The 16,176-nt window shown below is 51.3% G+C and overlaps 7 protein-coding genes across 7 annotated transcripts; 3 read left to right on the top strand and 4 right to left on the bottom strand.

Moving 5' to 3' along the window:
* Window positions 1-1,009: 1,009 nt before the first annotated feature.
* On the bottom strand, window positions 1,010-3,475 carry IAR55_000252 (uncharacterized protein; the record flags this gene model as incomplete). The annotated part of the gene is made up of 4 exons (XM_066943388.1): window positions 1,010-2,809; window positions 2,858-3,180; window positions 3,253-3,412; window positions 3,467-3,475. 4 exons carry the CDS (start codon window positions 3,473-3,475, stop codon window positions 1,010-1,012), a joined length of 2,292 nt encoding a protein of 763 aa, XP_066805930.1.
* A 325-nt stretch (window positions 3,476-3,800) lies between these two features.
* On the top strand, window positions 3,801-4,946 carry IAR55_000251 (uncharacterized protein; the record flags this gene model as incomplete). The annotated part of the gene is made up of 10 exons (XM_066943387.1): window positions 3,801-3,825; window positions 3,888-3,915; window positions 3,968-3,987; window positions 4,045-4,096; window positions 4,153-4,277; window positions 4,335-4,357; window positions 4,409-4,438; window positions 4,492-4,552; window positions 4,621-4,760; window positions 4,821-4,946. The coding sequence occupies 10 exons, from the start codon at window positions 3,801-3,803 to the stop codon at window positions 4,944-4,946; spliced, it is 630 nt and encodes a 209-aa protein (XP_066805929.1).
* Window positions 4,947-5,514: 568 nt separating this feature from the next.
* On the top strand, window positions 5,515-8,408 carry IAR55_000250 (uncharacterized protein; the record flags this gene model as incomplete). Its single annotated transcript, XM_066943386.1, has 4 exons — window positions 5,515-6,034; window positions 6,084-7,607; window positions 7,660-8,149; window positions 8,216-8,408. 4 exons carry the CDS (start codon window positions 5,515-5,517, stop codon window positions 8,406-8,408), a joined length of 2,727 nt encoding a protein of 908 aa, XP_066805928.1.
* A 345-nt stretch (window positions 8,409-8,753) lies between these two features.
* IAR55_000249 (uncharacterized protein) lies at window positions 8,754-10,022 on the bottom strand (the record flags this gene model as incomplete). Its single annotated transcript, XM_066943385.1, has 1 exon — window positions 8,754-10,022. The coding sequence occupies one exon, from the start codon at window positions 10,020-10,022 to the stop codon at window positions 8,754-8,756; it is 1,269 nt and encodes a 422-aa protein (XP_066805927.1).
* Window positions 10,023-10,681: 659 nt separating this feature from the next.
* Window positions 10,682-13,012, bottom strand: IAR55_000248 (uncharacterized protein; the record flags this gene model as incomplete). Its single annotated transcript, XM_066943384.1, has 10 exons — window positions 10,682-11,138; window positions 11,229-11,462; window positions 11,519-11,590; window positions 11,649-11,709; window positions 11,763-11,825; window positions 11,885-12,033; window positions 12,149-12,250; window positions 12,339-12,450; window positions 12,528-12,752; window positions 12,823-13,012. 10 exons carry the CDS (start codon window positions 13,010-13,012, stop codon window positions 10,682-10,684), a joined length of 1,665 nt encoding a protein of 554 aa, XP_066805926.1.
* A 396-nt stretch (window positions 13,013-13,408) lies between these two features.
* Window positions 13,409-14,722, bottom strand: IAR55_000247 (uncharacterized protein; the record flags this gene model as incomplete). Its single annotated transcript, XM_066943383.1, has 4 exons — window positions 13,409-13,920; window positions 13,982-14,288; window positions 14,342-14,382; window positions 14,440-14,722. 4 exons carry the CDS (start codon window positions 14,720-14,722, stop codon window positions 13,409-13,411), a joined length of 1,143 nt encoding a protein of 380 aa, XP_066805925.1.
* A 360-nt stretch (window positions 14,723-15,082) lies between these two features.
* IAR55_000246 (uncharacterized protein) lies at window positions 15,083-16,147 on the top strand (the record flags this gene model as incomplete). Its single annotated transcript, XM_066943382.1, has 4 exons — window positions 15,083-15,526; window positions 15,625-15,732; window positions 15,794-15,814; window positions 15,866-16,147. 4 exons carry the CDS (start codon window positions 15,083-15,085, stop codon window positions 16,145-16,147), a joined length of 855 nt encoding a protein of 284 aa, XP_066805924.1.
* Between the last annotated feature and the right edge of the window lie 29 nt (window positions 16,148-16,176).

Below are 16,176 nucleotides of genomic sequence, written 5' to 3'. Positions count from 1 at the left end.
AGAGGGTGCTAAAGGTTGGACTGAGAATCGACTGGCCGATTGCTATCGAAGAGGTGGAGTCTGGACGAGGGCGGAAAGGATCGGGAGCTTGTATTCTTGTACTCTTAGTGAGTTTCAAGAACAGGTCGCTTTACCTTGGAAGAAACTGTGGAGGAGCAGTAATCGAGTGAACCAGAATGCAGAGAATGTTTGTATATGACCAGAGGGTCCATGAGACGGAGAGGTAGATTGAAACGGTGTAGATATAATGATGAGACTGAATGAATCGATTATCAGATAATAAAAAATAGGAGCCCAGAAAAAAAAAAAAAAAACACAAAGACACAGGTTGGGTTGGAGGACCCTGAAAGCGCAAGAGGCGCCGTCATTCATCGTTTGGCTGTCGCTTGCTGTCATCCCCACATGGGCGGCAATGCGGGTCGTCTCAATGCGCCTATTCGTCACGGATAGCGCTTTGAATGACTTGAGAGACAGGAAAAATCGGCCGAAAGTACCAGCTTGTGCTTGACTATGCTTGGCTACACTGAATGAGACCATCAACGCGAGGATGTCACATTGCATGGCGAAATGCTTTGGGGCTATGGTCTACGATATATCGTCCTGTGAACTGATACGGACCAAGTGTAGTCATCAGTCGGCGACTTTGCAATCTTGTTCCTCCAGACTATGAGAAGCGAAATGATCTTTGGTCCAGAGGACACGTACGTGTGGTGGCCCTGATGTACCCGTTGATCCAATCTGTCCTGACCTGCCTGCGAATGCCTCAATACTGTCTCATGCCTCAGATTCAACGAATCAGCAATCGATTTCGAAGAGTTCCAAAGAGTCAATGAGCTCATAATGTGCCTCAACTGTACAGATCGCATGTGAGTACCGGGACGCGATTTCAGCATTACATTCATATTTGACCGAGATGTATCGGTCGTCTCATCTCCGTTCCTTTCATGCCGAGATCGCTTCAAGGGATCCCGCATGTCCTTCACCACATGCTGAGTACGCTATCCTGCCATCAACCTCTCCTAGATCTGGTACTCATCCTGGGTGTCATACTCCCTTCTCTTGTCGCCGTCCTCCGCCTTCCCACCTCAGACATCGCTCCGACACTGGGTGTCGGACTTCCCTGTTCTGATGGTTGTGCTGTCCCTCTCCTTGTAGATCTTCTAACGCTTGCACTGACCACACTTGCTCCATCATCAGTGATCTCACTTGCAGCTATACTCCCTCTTCGTGCTCTACCACCCGTCGCAGGTCGGGTTTTCTTGCTCGGCGGTTCATCGTCTGTCAGTAAAGCACGTGAAGCAGATCTCGTAATGCGTGACCGTGCCCGCCCAGATTCAGGTTTAGCTGAGGTCGCTCTTTTACGCGACGGAGGAGGCATCTCCTCATCGATAGTTGGCTGCGATGGTCCGTCGAATGCACCAGGCATGGCCGGAGTAGCTGGCGGAGCTGTGCTCTGTCGCGAGGATCGAGTCGGTTTCTTCGTCCGTGATGCATTCGTTGGTGGAGGGGTAGTTTCCTTTGGCGCTTGAGTGCTGCTCGATGCCATTCGTCGTGTAGACCGTCGGGTCGATCTTGGAGGTTCAGGTTGAGAAGGGCCCGCAGTTTCCTCCACTATCGGCTCGATTGGGCGGTTTTCATCAACCTCCATAGAGCTCTCCTGAGGTTCGACACTCTTCGAAGCTTGTCTCCTTGTTCGAACTCCATCTTGACCTCGACCTGAACGGCGGGAACGTGCAGATTCTTCCTCTTCCTCATCATCATTGATGATCTGTCTGGGAAGTCTTGGGGCAGGGGCTGGTGATGCCTTCGCTCGAGCTGCAGCGGAGTTCGCAGGGAGTACGAAAGGACTTCCAGACATGACACGTCGGGGCGAAGCTGCAGTCGAAGCACCTGGCGCAAATCGAGGAGGCCCAGCGAAGGGCGAATTATGACGCTCGGGGATCGCAGGGGATGCAGGAAGTGGGACGGACGTTGCGGAGTGAAGCAAACCGTTGAAAGAGGCTGACGAACGGATCGGAGCCGGAGCGGGCAAGGCCGCAGGCGGTGCGGGAACAGAAGGAGATTCGGAAAGAGTGACGGCAGAGCCATTAATCTTGACCCAAGAACCGCCCATATCAACGTCTTCTGCATACCCGTTGACAGCCGGAATCTTGCCCTCATCTCTCTTCGCATTGGCCTCAACGTCCAAAAGCAACGCTCGTCGTTGCGCTTCGGGCAGGATCGCAATGAAGTCTCGAACCATTTCTCTTCTTCGTTGCTTATCTTCTTGCTTACCACCACTTCCAGCAAGCTGTCGATCAAGTTGTAGTGATGCTTGGTATTGCCCTTGATGGATAAGTCTGAGCGTGACCAAGTCATGTAAAAGTGATAAGGCGGGTGGAGCAATACTTCTCGGAGGATGTGACAGGAATTCGATGAGATGCAAGTCTTCTTCGGCGGCGAGCGGGAGATGTAAAAGCTCTTTAAGTGCTTTGCTTTGGACTCCATGCTGACCATGACCACAAGGTGTTCGAGGGGACCCCAGAGCCCAGCACCACACAGCTTCTCGCATTCTACCTCTGTCCTCTGACGATTCGTGTGATCGGATGTAGACGAAAGCTTGTGGAACACCGGCAGCAGCTGCAAGAGAGATTAATCGTATGTCCACCTCCTCTACTGACTGTGGCAGTATATGGGCGGAGGAAAGGAAATGGTGAAGCAGGCTGCAAGCGTGAGAGAGAGGCGTGACGAGTGTAGCTAGCGTGTGCAGAATCTCGGGTGCGAAGTTGATTTCGGTGATGGAAGGATCGGAGAGAGACGACACTGCGATCTATGCCAAAATCAGCCTACGAAATACCTCGGAACAGGATAAACTCACCTCCCACAAGCCGTGATCCAGCGCCCAGTACCCATCGATAAAAACTCTCCATGTCCTAGGCATACATCTCTTATTTGCAAACGCCTCCGCTCTCCCGGACTCCTTCGAGGGAGCGACATTTGTCACAAACACACCATCGTCGGATCCATCAACGTCCATCACCGGCTCATCATGACCATTTGTCTGGGATGCCGATGAGTCGTAATCTTTCAGCAGGTAGTAGAAGAAGCAATCTCTCTTCAGTCTGTCAGGAGGAGAAGAATAGACAGCGTGAAGCAGTCTTCGCACAGCTGCAGGTGTTCGAGGAGGATAAAGTGAATTGCCTGATTGCGAAAGAACGTAGAATCAGTCCTACCGTAGCTATCTTGGCGTGTACACATTTCTGCTAGACATACCATCGATCTGGGCAAAAGCTAAGAGCCTGTCGAAGAAGAGCTGTCCACCCGGTAACTTGTTCCGTCTCTCGTCCACATCACGAGAAGCGGCTTCTGACCACGGGGTTGAAGCCAAGTCGAAATGACGTAGGATGGTGGTAGGTATGGCGAACTCGTCGATCTGGCAAGGCGATTGATCAGCTACAGCAGGTTCAAAGGATCTCCTTCAGCTTACAGCTGCCATTATGGATATGTTGACCAAGCGTTGATGCCGATAGCATCAAGGACGCTACAGAGTAAATGTTGAACAAGATCATGGAAATGGACAGTCGAGAAATCAAAGGGAGACGCGAACGATCCCCTCTAATCAGAGATGCCACACGGCACGGCGATAGTCGGCATTATGGCTTGTTGTTGCCGAGAGAGCCCCCGGTGGAGGACGTTCACCTGGTTGGGATCTCAACAGAGATGATGGCTTTTGCATCTTTGCAGCTCACTGCCCAATCTTCGGAACACCATCGTTGTCAGCCGGGGTGACTGGAGGGACAGACTTGTTCAGCCTCGTCGTCATGGTTCTGTTCTTCACTTCGAGAGGTACATACATGTAGATCGTCAAATGAAAGAGAATGCGCGCTGACGTGAACGTTCTTCTCCAGCTGTGGATCCGCCTGTCACAATATACATGTACGCAGGAGGATTCCTTGGTGTATGTTGAAAGCTGACTTTGCAATGGCAGGGGCCGTGATAAGGTGGAGAGTAGGTCAGCAGGCGATGAGAACTGAGTCTATATCTGGGAGTTGACGGTACCCGCAGATGAGGAACTGCTAAAGTACGGTCTCCCTACCGATGTGTGGTTTCATGTCGAGTGAGTTCGTGACCTAGAAACCAAGTCAAGCTGAATACGGACATGTGGATTTTCAGTAAACTCTCATCCGCGCATGTATACCTTCGACAATCACCGTCGCAGCCTCATGGCGATTGGGATGCCCTTCCAGCACCATTATTGATCGATGCGGCACAATTGGTAAAAGCGAACAGTATTGAAGGTGAGTGTCAAGCGAGTGACCTTCAAGCAGGCACTGACACCCAAAGGTCGTTCAAAGGAAACAAGAAAGATAATGTCACAGTATGTCAAGCTATCTGTCCTTTGGGAAAGAGAGTCTGAGCCACGTTCTAGGTCATCTACACACCTTTCCCAAACCTCAAAGTAAGCTGTCATTCTGGCCATGCGAGCAGCAACACTGATTTGTATGTGGTCAGAAAACCGGCGACATGGCTGTAGGTCAGGTATCCTTTCACTCTGACCAGAAGGTCAAGCGAGGTGAGCTGGAGTGATCGTGCCGACGATCCTATGATACCTTGTGTAACTTGTATATGCCCCTTTCACAGTTCACGTTGCCACACGAGAAAACGCCATTGTCAACAGACTGAACAAGACAAAAGTGGAAAAAGAGGTTGATCATGAGGCAGAACGACAAGACAGACTGCGAGAAGAAGGGCGGAAAAAGAAAGCAGAGGCGACAGAAAGAGTGAGTACAGCTACCCATATTCTACAGTCATAGCTAGTCAGCACTTATCATATGGCCCAGGCGAAGAAAGAACAAGAACAGAAGAAGATCTGGGAGGAGGAGAAGAAAGCTAGATCCTATGACGGGATGTATACTGAGGACGCGTTTGCAGAAAAGGAACAATGGAGCGATGACGACTTCATGTGATGCATCTAATGCTTGTGAAGGTCTTCCGAGGCCTGAGATTAGGTCGTACAGCGCTTCCGAGCACTGCTCTCGGTGCGCTGTATCTCGGCGTGTTACGTTCTTGCTATTTGAACCATGGTCATCCACTGTACCTCCCCCGCGCACAGCGAATGAAGACCCCGCCACTTTTGCCACCAAAAGTCACAAAATGAACGCGACTACTATGCTTTTGTCTCCTTTCATCCCATTCCACATGATACCCCCATATCTGCTTTGTACTTTACGCATCCTTCAAGCATATCCACATCGTACTCTCAAGGAGCAGTCGACGAGTCGCATCGGCATACTTGGCGCTGGGCCAAATACCAAGACGGCTTAACGCGATAATGAGGTGATGACTACAAGAAGCGACAAAAACAACAACACTGAGCCGAGTTCCGTCATCGCGTCTTCAGAATTACTCTAACAACCCACCTCGCTCGAATCCCAATTCAACGTCAGATATCGCATGATTCGAAACATTTGCATCTCAGCATCGATCTGAGGTACATCAGTCCAGTCGCTGAGTCCGATTTCGGCCGTCCCAAGCATGTCAACAACCGGCGACAACATAGGTAGATCACCTGGGGCTTCCGTTCGACCTAGTCCCCAACGGTTGACCCACTCATCTCTGACCCCAAGCAATACACCGGGCAAGTCTTTTCACCCGGGATTCTTAGCTTCGGATGATGTCGACGTCGAGGACCCCAATCAAACGTCGCCCACCTCGTCACGCTCTTCTCTAGGCTCACCAACAGGTCTGCCATATCTCCAAGATCCGCATATTTCCTCCTCGTCCTCCTCGACACCAAACCGATTACCCGCTCAGCGAATAACGTCACCCAATGTCCCGTTCCCTCAGATATGTAACAACCCTGCTGGACCTTCAACCCAAACTCCCTTGGCCCCGCTGGTCGTGCGGAAAGGTATCATGAGTCCTGGGGCAAAACGGAGGCCGAGCCCGTTAGTGCTGGGCAAGGCAAAGGAGGTGATGGGACTAGACGAGGAAATTCAACTGCAGAGAGATGACGACCTATCACCTAGGACTGCGACATCGGCGATCAGTGAGGGTGAGTGGATTTTCCCCATTTTGAACAAACCTCTAACTGACTTGAGCAGAACGGAGCTCTTTGACGAACGAATTGCAAGATCTGTCTCTCCTTCGTAAATCAGTTCGACAAAATCTCCTTGCTCGGCCCGTCGTTTCACCTCTCGCAGGCTCAGATTCGGATAGAGGGTCCAGTGGTCACGTTACACCAGATATGAGTCGCTCCAACACTGTCGTGCCGGAGGGCGATACCATATCCGTACCCGATACCCTGAAGCTGCTACGATCCTCCCCCCAAATCCTCATCATCGATACGCGGCCCCTGGGCCCCTTCCTGGAATCACATTTACCTCGCTCCGCGAACATCTCTATTCCGTCTTTGATCTTCAAGCGATTTCGAAAATCAGCAGGAACACAAGTCACTAGTTGGGATTCGCTGGGAGGTTTCGTCAGTACCCAAGCCGGACGGGAGGTCTGGGACAGTCTAGAAGTAGAGAAATCACTGGATGTGATTCTGGTCGGTACTTCAGCTTCCGATGAGCTGGCACGGGTATTGCTGGGGATCATGAAAACTCTTGTGGTTGCAGGGACCGTTAAATCACTACGAGGAGGATGGGGAGCGGTACTGGTGTCGTCCGAAGCAAAGGACCAGCTGGTGTCGGGGGAGCTGAGTACTAAAGGTAGGCCAAGCCTGGCTACATCGCTGCCACCGCCTAGATCTGCTCCTGCATCCGACCTGGCTCCTCCCCCTATCCCTTCTCCTTCATCGACTCGAACTGTTTCACATCGTCCATCGATGCCCTCTCTTCGACCGGACGGCAGCGTGTCCAAGCGAAATCTACCTTCTTTGTCGATAACAGGTGGAGGACACGGTCCTTCAGCTCGACGCACCCCGAAGCTTAGTCTAAACCTGGACAAGCCACTTCGAAGTGCCTCGCTAGGTCCGTTTCAAAACGATGTATCTCCTGCGACATCAGGCGGTGGGGGCTTTCACACCGGTCGATCCAACCTGCTGTCAGTCGATACTAGTGGTTCCGCCCCACGGTCGCCCAGCTTCACTCTTGATATCCCGAAGACTCCTTATCGCGGTTCTTTCCAAACCTTATGCCACGAACAATCCAAGCTACCTCCTTCGCCCAGCTCATTTAGTGATGTCAAGCGTATGGTCGGCAATGACGAGGATCTGTCACTCCCTCCTTCAACGAATGTTAACGGCGAATGGGCGTCAAAACCTACAGCTGGACCCAGCATGGGAGGTCTTCAAATTCCCGGTGTTTACCCTGCGCCGCACTCGTCGTCAAAGCACGGAAATGGCGAGATGATACCTACAGCGTCTCGTGGTGGCATGGCACCATTCGTCATTTCGACAATCTTACCATCCTTCCTGTACCTCGGCCCGGAGATCGTGACTGATGCGGAAGTGGAAACGCTGAGACGGATGGGCGTAAAGCGGATCCTTAATGTTGCGCTGGAGTGTGACGATGATTCGGGATTGGGACTGAAAGACAAATTCAAATATCACAGAGTGCCCATGCGAGATATCGTGGAAGAATCTGGTGTCGCTCAAGGCATGAGAGAGTCGTGTAACTTTTTAGGTGATTTCAAAAGTGTAATGTCTCAAGCTATTGTGCTAATGTGATGCTGCAGACGACGCGAGATTACACTCTGCTCCCACCTATGTCCATTGCAAAGCCGGAAAATCCCGTTCAGTGACCGTCGTCTTGGCCTATCTCATTCATGCCAATGCATGGACGTTGAAAACGTCTTATGCCTACGTAGCCGAAAGGCGTAAAGGTATTTCACCGAACATCGGCTTCGTCGCGGAACTCATGCAATTTGAGGAAGCAGAGCTGGGTCTGAAGCAGTCTGGCGGAGTCCGTGGTGAAGGTTCAGGAGCTGGAAACAGGAAGGCGGACGATGGAGAGGATGGACCGTCCAGAGCCAATCCTCGACATATGAGGGAGAGTCTTCCACCAGCGTGGTCGAGCAGCGTCGACTCGTATAAGCGACCGCCGAAAGCTTTACCTATCGCTTCAGGGGAAGAAGGGGAAAAGGTCAACGACAGTGAGACTGGGAGACATCAGGTGGGAGATGACAGAGAGGTCAGGAAAAATGGCCAATGGGTACATCAGAGGAGGTGAGTGAAGTAATTCACATGGGCGGCAATGACAGAATTCCGTTAACGACCGGACTTGATGTACAGAGCCCCGGTGGATAGGACAACTCTTCAACCGGGAAGACGAGTCTCAAAGGCAGGTCTGGAATCACTTAGACCGCTAAATACGATACCATCAGCAAGTCCACGACCATCTCCAGTGCCTAGTCCGGCAGGGAAGAGAGGAGAGAGACATCATGCAGCCACTCCCGGGGGTGAGGGAGCTTTACGGTGGGTATGAACGCACACTTGAGATGGCGAGCAGGTTGTACGACATGCATCCAGTGTTGTATCTTCCCAGGTCTGAAGAGGCGATGTGTCGGTTGGAGATACCACAAGTGAATTGTGTGGTCCCGTGTATCTTCGATACAGTTCCTGAACTAAGATTTCTCACCGAGTCATGACTGACCGACTCCTGTGCAACGTCGTGTGTTGACGGTGCTGGTAATACTCACTCAGCAGTCTGGAATACATGTCCTACCGGGGATTCAAAGAGGGCTCAACTTTGCGTTGTATGGCTCGGCAGCACGATTGTCAAAGAACGACAACTCAATGAATACATCCCACGATACATCACCACGACTGTCTAATGCTCTTTCCCCTTCGCCCAGTCGTCTGCCTTGTCCTGCTTGTCTCCCTCGTCCTGCACCTTTGATGGCTGTTCCTTATCCCCCTCATCCGTATCCTCTTTCGCTCCCTCTTTCTGCTGCCCTTTGACCCCTTTCATTTTCCCCTCCTTCTCCTTCTGAAGTGTCTTCGCTGCTTTTTTACCCTCTTCCAACCTCTCCCTCGCCAGCTTGGCCAACTGATCCATCAGTGCAGCCGCCTGTTCGTCCCACTGACTCCACGGTCGTCTCATCCAATCCAGGATCTGATGACGTTGTTCTCGCTGTTTCGGCAAGAGTGCTTGTTCCCTTGTCAACGGACCGAATCTAGGTAGAGTCTGGATATACTCCTCCTTGGTCAGTGGACCGATTCTCGGGATCCGGATATTGCCCTGTTTGTCCTTTTCGTCTCGAGGGACAAACCCTTGCGGTGGATTGGCTTCCAGATACGCTGCGATCTTGGCTCGTTCCTTCTCCATCCTTATCTGTTCGTGGGTCTTCCTGGGAGGAGGTGCTTTGTATCCTGGAACCGGGGGATTTGCGATCCGTTTCTCGAGAATCTCCAAATTGGCAGCGGGTAACAGAAACTCGAGATCATCTTGATTCCCATACTGAAGTTGTTCTCTCACTCTCCTATCGTTTTTCGCCTGTTGTTTCGTCTTTGGACCCACGAAAAGCTGTCTCAGGAACGGGAACCTCTCGTCGAGTTTCATATCCAGAATCCTCCTCTCTTCATAACCCTTCTTGGTCAATTCCACCTCTTCCTCTCTCGTCCTTGGTCCGTGCATTTTGGGGAAACTGATGGGGGCATAGGCGATCGAAGGGAATCGATCTAATCCTTTTTGAGCCGCTTGGACATCTTTCAGTTCGTTCTCGAGATCCGAGATGATGGTATCGTGGTTCCACTCTGCGTCTTGATATGGATGATACTGGTTATTCGCCTTTTCCCAATAGAGCTTGGCGATCATGTATCGGAGAGCGTAGACGTGGGTGGCCCGAAGGAGCGCATAAGACGGAGCGGGGTGAATCAGTTTAGGGACGATCTTCACCACCCTCGTCGATGGCTGCAACGAAGAGTTCTTCTTGCCCTGAAGAGTAGCACCCGGGTTGGCGGTATCGGCGCCAGCTCGAGGGGCGGGGAAATGACCACCGGCAGAAGTGGGCGAAGTAGGTGTGAGTGGCGGAGTGGCCAGTCCCATCCTGAGAGCGGGATGAGTGAGCTTGGGAGATTGGGTCACACAAGTTGACATGGTGTTTGCGATAAAGTTTCTGGTCGGCAAGCTGGATAGGCAATGTGAGTTATATATGTCCCCTTGGAGGATTTGTGTCTCTCTGTCTGGCTGTGTCTCTGAATTACCTAGGATACAGTATAGGGTGATCTCAAGGGTGCACGCAACCACTGGACTTGGTTCATATACCCTCTGATTGCCACACTAACCAACAGACCTATCCTTTCAACATCATATCATGAATGGAAGAACCCTTTCACCACGTCCATACGCGTAACAGCGCATACAAAAGGGGTGAGAGAAAGGTCAAGATCTTGTAGTGGGGAGGGGAAACCCACGATGGACTGTACACGTACAGTAGCTAAAAGAGATATGCGATAGGGTGTGGGAATCCAGTAGATCATTGGTATACCGCAATCGTTCCAGCTCAACCGAGCGTCGAACGACCTCTTCTTACTCGGTCATAAGGTTTTCCTCAATTGGAGTACGAATAGTTGGGAGATAGGCCTTGTGCGACGTAGATTCGGTAGGCCGGAGGGGATGTATCTTGCGCGTCAGTCAGAAAAGAGAGTGATGCATGTGTGGTAAATTTCACAGACAAGAAGCACTGTCCTAAGGTACAGTCCGTATGAGACAAAACAATATCACCTCTTCTTCGGCACACAGCCCATTCTAAGACACTACGCCTTGTCCTCCACCCAAGTCTTTGCGTTCCTCACTGCCCCAATCGGGTCTTCCTTGTATTTCAAGAGATAACCTTGCAGGCTGGCCATGGACAACTTGCCCTCCCTCTCCTTGTCCAGCTCCTCCTTCGCCTTATCAACATCTTTCTCGTCGCTGTCCTCGGCAAAAAATGCAAGAACGAATCTGTCTGCTAGCTCATCTAGCTCATCCTGGGATTCGAATGAAGGACAAGACCCGAAGGGAATCGGCGAATTCTCCTCGATCGACAAGTCGCGGTTGGACAGATCTCCCAGTTGACTCTTTGGAGGTTCGGGGGACTTCTGGAAGTCTGCAAGAGGGTAGAAATGGAGATAAAGAGCTCTGGCTTGAGAAGGTCGAGTCGAAGTGAAAGGGACATGGACGTCAAACCTTCCTGCGCGGGAGAGAGCTGGGTCAAGTCGTTCGGGATGGTTCCTGTTTCAGAAGACCAGGTCAGCCACAATACCGACTGCTTTCGTAAAGACTGTAATCCATGATTCTCTCTTGTGATTTAGCCTCACTCACGTGGTACCAACCAGAACACATCCTTCTTGACTGGACACTCCGTCTATGGCGTTCAAAAGCCCCGACATGGTGACAACCGAAGGGGCAAGATCGTACTGTCCCTGTCCGGAATGTTGAATTGGGCTCAGAGCTGCCTTGGGCGGAGTCGCAGGTTCAGCAGCCACCGCTTTTCCGTCAGCGGAAGTGTTAGAATCTGTGCTGGTCTCTTGAGATCGTGATGGGAAGATGCAATCGCTGATCGAGAGATACGAGGTCAGCATCGCCATTGAGGATGAGATGGCGGTTCTCACATGTCCTCGATCAAGATAACGCTCTTTGGTGGACAAACCCGAATCAGTTTGGATAACTTGGCGTCATCCATACTTCGTGGCGCCAAATCAGCTGTTGCCATGACTTTGACACGAGGTGTACAAGACCTACCCCCTTTGAGCGGGATTGATGACGTAGATGTTCAGATTCATCTTACTTGCAAGAGCGGTGACTGGACCAGCAAAAAGTCAGCGTCTAACTCGCCGGAGATTGTCGAGATCTTACCGAGGGTGGTCTTGCCGGCACCGGGTGCACCGTGGAGCAGATATCCCCTGCGATATGGGATACCTACACGATACCATCAACTGCTAGATCTCTATCTCGACATGTTTGATTTTTTCGCTTACCTCTCGAAGCGTACCATTGCTGCTCTCGATCCGAGAAGAATTTCTCCATATCTCTGAGTACACCCTCCTTGATAACATCCGGGAGAATCACCGAGGACCAGGGTCGTGAAGGTCGAGAAACGGCTTTCTGCCATTCAGAGTTGACTCGTCTGAGTGACTAACATCAGCATACACACTGTGAACCAGGCAATGAAGAGTGATTTTGTTTGGGGATACGGTAGGTATATCTCCGATGGAGAATCGAGGGCAGAAGACGCCACTCACTCGGCATGGAAAATCAAGAGCTCATTGGCCTCCTTGGCATGGTAAAGTTGATGAGCCGCAGCAAAGAAATCCTTGAGTATATTTGATCGGAGCGCGATGGTGCTGCCACACACCATCGTTTCAGCTGGGTATTTTTCAAGGAAGATCTTGCAATCGATCCTCTGGAAAGTGGATGGAACATATCGCTCACCGAATCTGATAATGCTCGAAATAACCATCGTTGGGATTTGCGTGAGCGAAACCTCTCTGTTTCCTCGTCACCCAGATGTAGTTGCCCTTATGATTTAATCGAATATTATGGACTGAGCATATCTTCTGTTCAGCGACTACAATCGATGTGCCGGTAATCCATAAGTGAGACGTTGATAAGTCGACTCACAGAAAGTAGGTACGACATGACCGATAGGACTCGAGCTCCACCAATTTTCACTGGGGTTCAAAGCCTGGACGCCCGAGGCATTTCTCTTTCTCACTTCTCGCCAGTGCTGGGTCGCCAGCTGGAAATCCCGAAGTTGTGTCTGAGCCTTCTCATCTTGGGCTATCCAGGCTGTTATCCAGTCATAGGCAGGATCCATACTCTGCACGAAAGCAGTCGGGAACATGACTACGACAAACATTCATAGATGAAAGCCGTGAGTATGGTGTTGTGATCCGATTGCGGACGGGCCACTTACTCTGACGAAGATAATCGGTGATGTACGGGACGATCTTTCGAAGAGCGGCGAGCATCGCCCCGATCATCAGAGTACGAGTGACGATAGGGATGATCGACTCGGTATCGGTACCCTTGGAAAGGGTGGTGAACAATTGGGTGGCCATACCGACCAAGTCGTTCGAGTGCAGCATGGCAGTCAAATGTGACATGTCAAATAGGTAGTCTTGCGGGTTGGGAGAGTGTGTGAGGTGTGAGGTGTGAGGGGCAATATGGGAATTCAGCTGTAGTTATGTAAAGTGAGATGATGGATTGTGTGCAGAGGGTCTCGATGTCAAGATCAATCAGTGAAAAGAGGAAGAAGGAAACACTGATATATACCTCAGCGACTCATACAAGAGTCTGAAAATCTGTCAATCTGTGACGAGTCAGTAGCACCTTCCTTTGACGAATCCTTTACGCTGAGGAGGCATTACAACAAACGAGGACATCGAGAGGGAATAACAGGTCAGTAAGCGTCCGGCGGGTCGTCTCGAATTGACTTCATGCTCTTTGCTCTACAATCAACCTTTCACTTTCCCCCCCCTGGATCTGCCCTTGTTTGACACTTACACCCACACCAAGTCGGTGACATCCGTGATTTTCTCATCCTTTCCAGCAAGTTTGAACTCTGTGCCATTGGCACCGGTCTGCCAGATCTCAATACCGCCAGCCTTCCTACCCGCAACAGCGACATACTTGCCGTCTGGGCTTACTTGGGCGCCTCTCAAGTTGTCCAAATTGGTCCTCACATGCTTGACGCTCTCTACCTTAGACCCGTCTTCGCTGAGCGTGACGATGGCGATAGCGTCACCTACAGGTTCATCGGGGTGCTTGAACTTGCCCTCACTTTTCTCGTCAAAGCTGAGCTCAAGACGGTTGGTGGCGTAGAGGACGTTGGGGAAAGCGGGGTTGAGGAGCAATTCCGCGGCGTTCATATACTTTTTACCCTCTTCGGGGACCGAAGGGGGAAGGATGCTGACTGTGAAATCGGCTTCGGATACGACAGGGTAAGTTTTGTTCTCGAGGTTGAAGACCACGATCTCGCTGGTCATTTCGGTGAGGAGATAGAGGTATTTGCCTACAGATTTAGATTAGTGACGAACGCTAGCGCATCCGTTGATTTGACTTCGTGAACATACCATTGGGGGAGATGACTGCGTGACGAGGTCCACAACCAGGAGGCGCTTGCAACCACCCTTTGATTGTCAATCCACTCTCTCCCTCACGGACCACAACCCAAACGCGATCACTTCCGAGATCAGAGACGTAGAGCAAGCCGTCTTCACCCTCGATGACTTGGTGAGCACGGGCAGCATCCTGTCGCTCGGGGTTGGGCGCTTCCTTGCCCTCATAAGGGAAGGGGAGCTTGAGGAGAGGAGATTCGGAGTCGGTCTTTAGGGAACCGTCCTCGTTGACGGGGAAGAAAATGGCGGAACCACCGCTAAACTAAAGGGGGACTATTAGCTACTATGAGAACTGCCCGCGAAAGAGACACCTACGTTGGAAGCGACGATACCGGAGCCATCTTTCATGATGTGGACTGATGACGGCGAAGGCTCAGCTAAAAACCACAAATATGGCAGATGCAGGGACATACGATGAGCAGGCGAGCCTTGAGTCTCCCTCTCTCCAGTGATCTCAACCTTATCATCGGTCAACTTCAAGCTGACAGCCTTGCCAACTTTGTCCAACTCTGAGATGGTGTACAAGACCTTGGAAGAGGCAAGAGAACCGGCCTTGCTCGGCGCAATCTCTATCCATGATGCCTTTTCGGGGGCCTTGGACTCGGAAACGACCTTTATCTTCGCGGTGGCAGGATCGAAAGATACGAGACCCAGAGTAGGTCGATAACCGCCGACGAGGAAGGAATAGGTGGACATGTTGGTAATTCCTGAATGTGTATGTATGTATGTATGTCTGTCTTTGTTTCGCTGTAGTGCTGTTCAGATGTATGTGGGCGTTGATGTGGAAGCGAATGGTTGAGAGGTGAAAAGAGAAAAGAGAAAAGAGAAAAGAGAGGAAGGACATGTCTACTGCAATCGGAGCCGGGGAGAACGGGAGATTTGGCACGTCATGAGTTGAGTGGGGGGGGAAACAAACAGCGGTCACCGCCGCCACCACCGCCGCCGCCGGCAAATCCACACGGCTCGCCGATCCATCCCATCCATCCATCCATCCAGTCAGTCTCCTTGAACTACCTGTCTTCATGTGTGATTAGCTGACATGCAAGACATACGCTCATGATGACGAACAAAAGAGCATCATCACCCGAACCTGGTCCATCAGAAGTGAAACGGACTCGAACAGAAGGAATCACTTCTCTACACGCTTGGCTACATCCCGACGAACCCCCACCCCTCACATCACATTCACCACCCCTCCACGAATCCTCTTCTACCTTCTTGTCATTTACAATCTCCTTTTTACCCCCATCTCACATCACGACGGAAGCATCTCTAGCTAAGGAAGCTCGGAGGATAGTACGTGACCTGGATGTGGTCAGTCAAGTCGGCGATCTGGCCATGGGGTCGGGAGAGGGCGCGTTTCAGGGCGGAGAAGGCAGAGCGTTAGGACGGGCTAAAGCGAAAGAGAGAGCTAGAGAGCCGGATCATAGGATGTGGGCTTGTAGGGCCTTGTGTCTGAAAGAAGGGAAGAACGGTACAGAGGGGGAAGAGGACTATCATGTGAGTGGGATCCTGGCTATTGCGACGGGTCGCTGTCTCATAAGTTGAGGCAAGCGTATCTCACTCTTCAGCAGTCGTGCTAATTGACTCATAAGCAGCTCATAGAAAGCTTCAACGACGATGGGGAGAAATTTGGTGGGGAGAGAATCCTCAAGGTCCTGAGAGAGCAGAATGCTGTAGACGTGCTCACGGTGTGCTGCAGATGGGTAAGTCGGAGTCGGGTGGTCAATGCGCTGGAGATGATACTGACGAGTATGCTTCTGACAGTATGGAGGCGACATGATAGGAGTGAGAGGCTCTCAAACAGTGACCTATTCATGAATAGCTGACAACCCATAGCCAATACGTTTCCAACATATAGCCACAACTGTCCAAACATCGCTCAAATCTTTACTTCATCTAGTCCAGCTTCGCGATCTACGGACAACGCTCGAAGGTCTAGACGAAGACATCGCAGCTCTCAGGACGATCGCTGCTTTCTCATCGTCCGCTCCGTCACAAGATGACCCCGTGCAGAGTGGTGGGAAGTACGACGCGATCGACGATGTGGCGAAATTGGAGAGATTGGTCAAGGCCAAGGAGAAGACGAAAGCGATCCTAGAGAGCAAGCAGGGCTCATAGCCGGAGATGTCTATCGCCTACATGCATTC

This window comes from Kwoniella newhampshirensis, chromosome 1 (assembly GCF_039105145.1).
Source record: "Kwoniella newhampshirensis strain CBS 13917 chromosome 1, whole genome shotgun sequence".
Lineage (NCBI taxonomy): Eukaryota > Fungi > Basidiomycota > Tremellomycetes > Tremellales > Cryptococcaceae > Kwoniella > Kwoniella newhampshirensis.
Note: the sequence above shows the minus strand (reverse complement) of the source record. Positions and strands in the feature narration are given on the sequence as shown.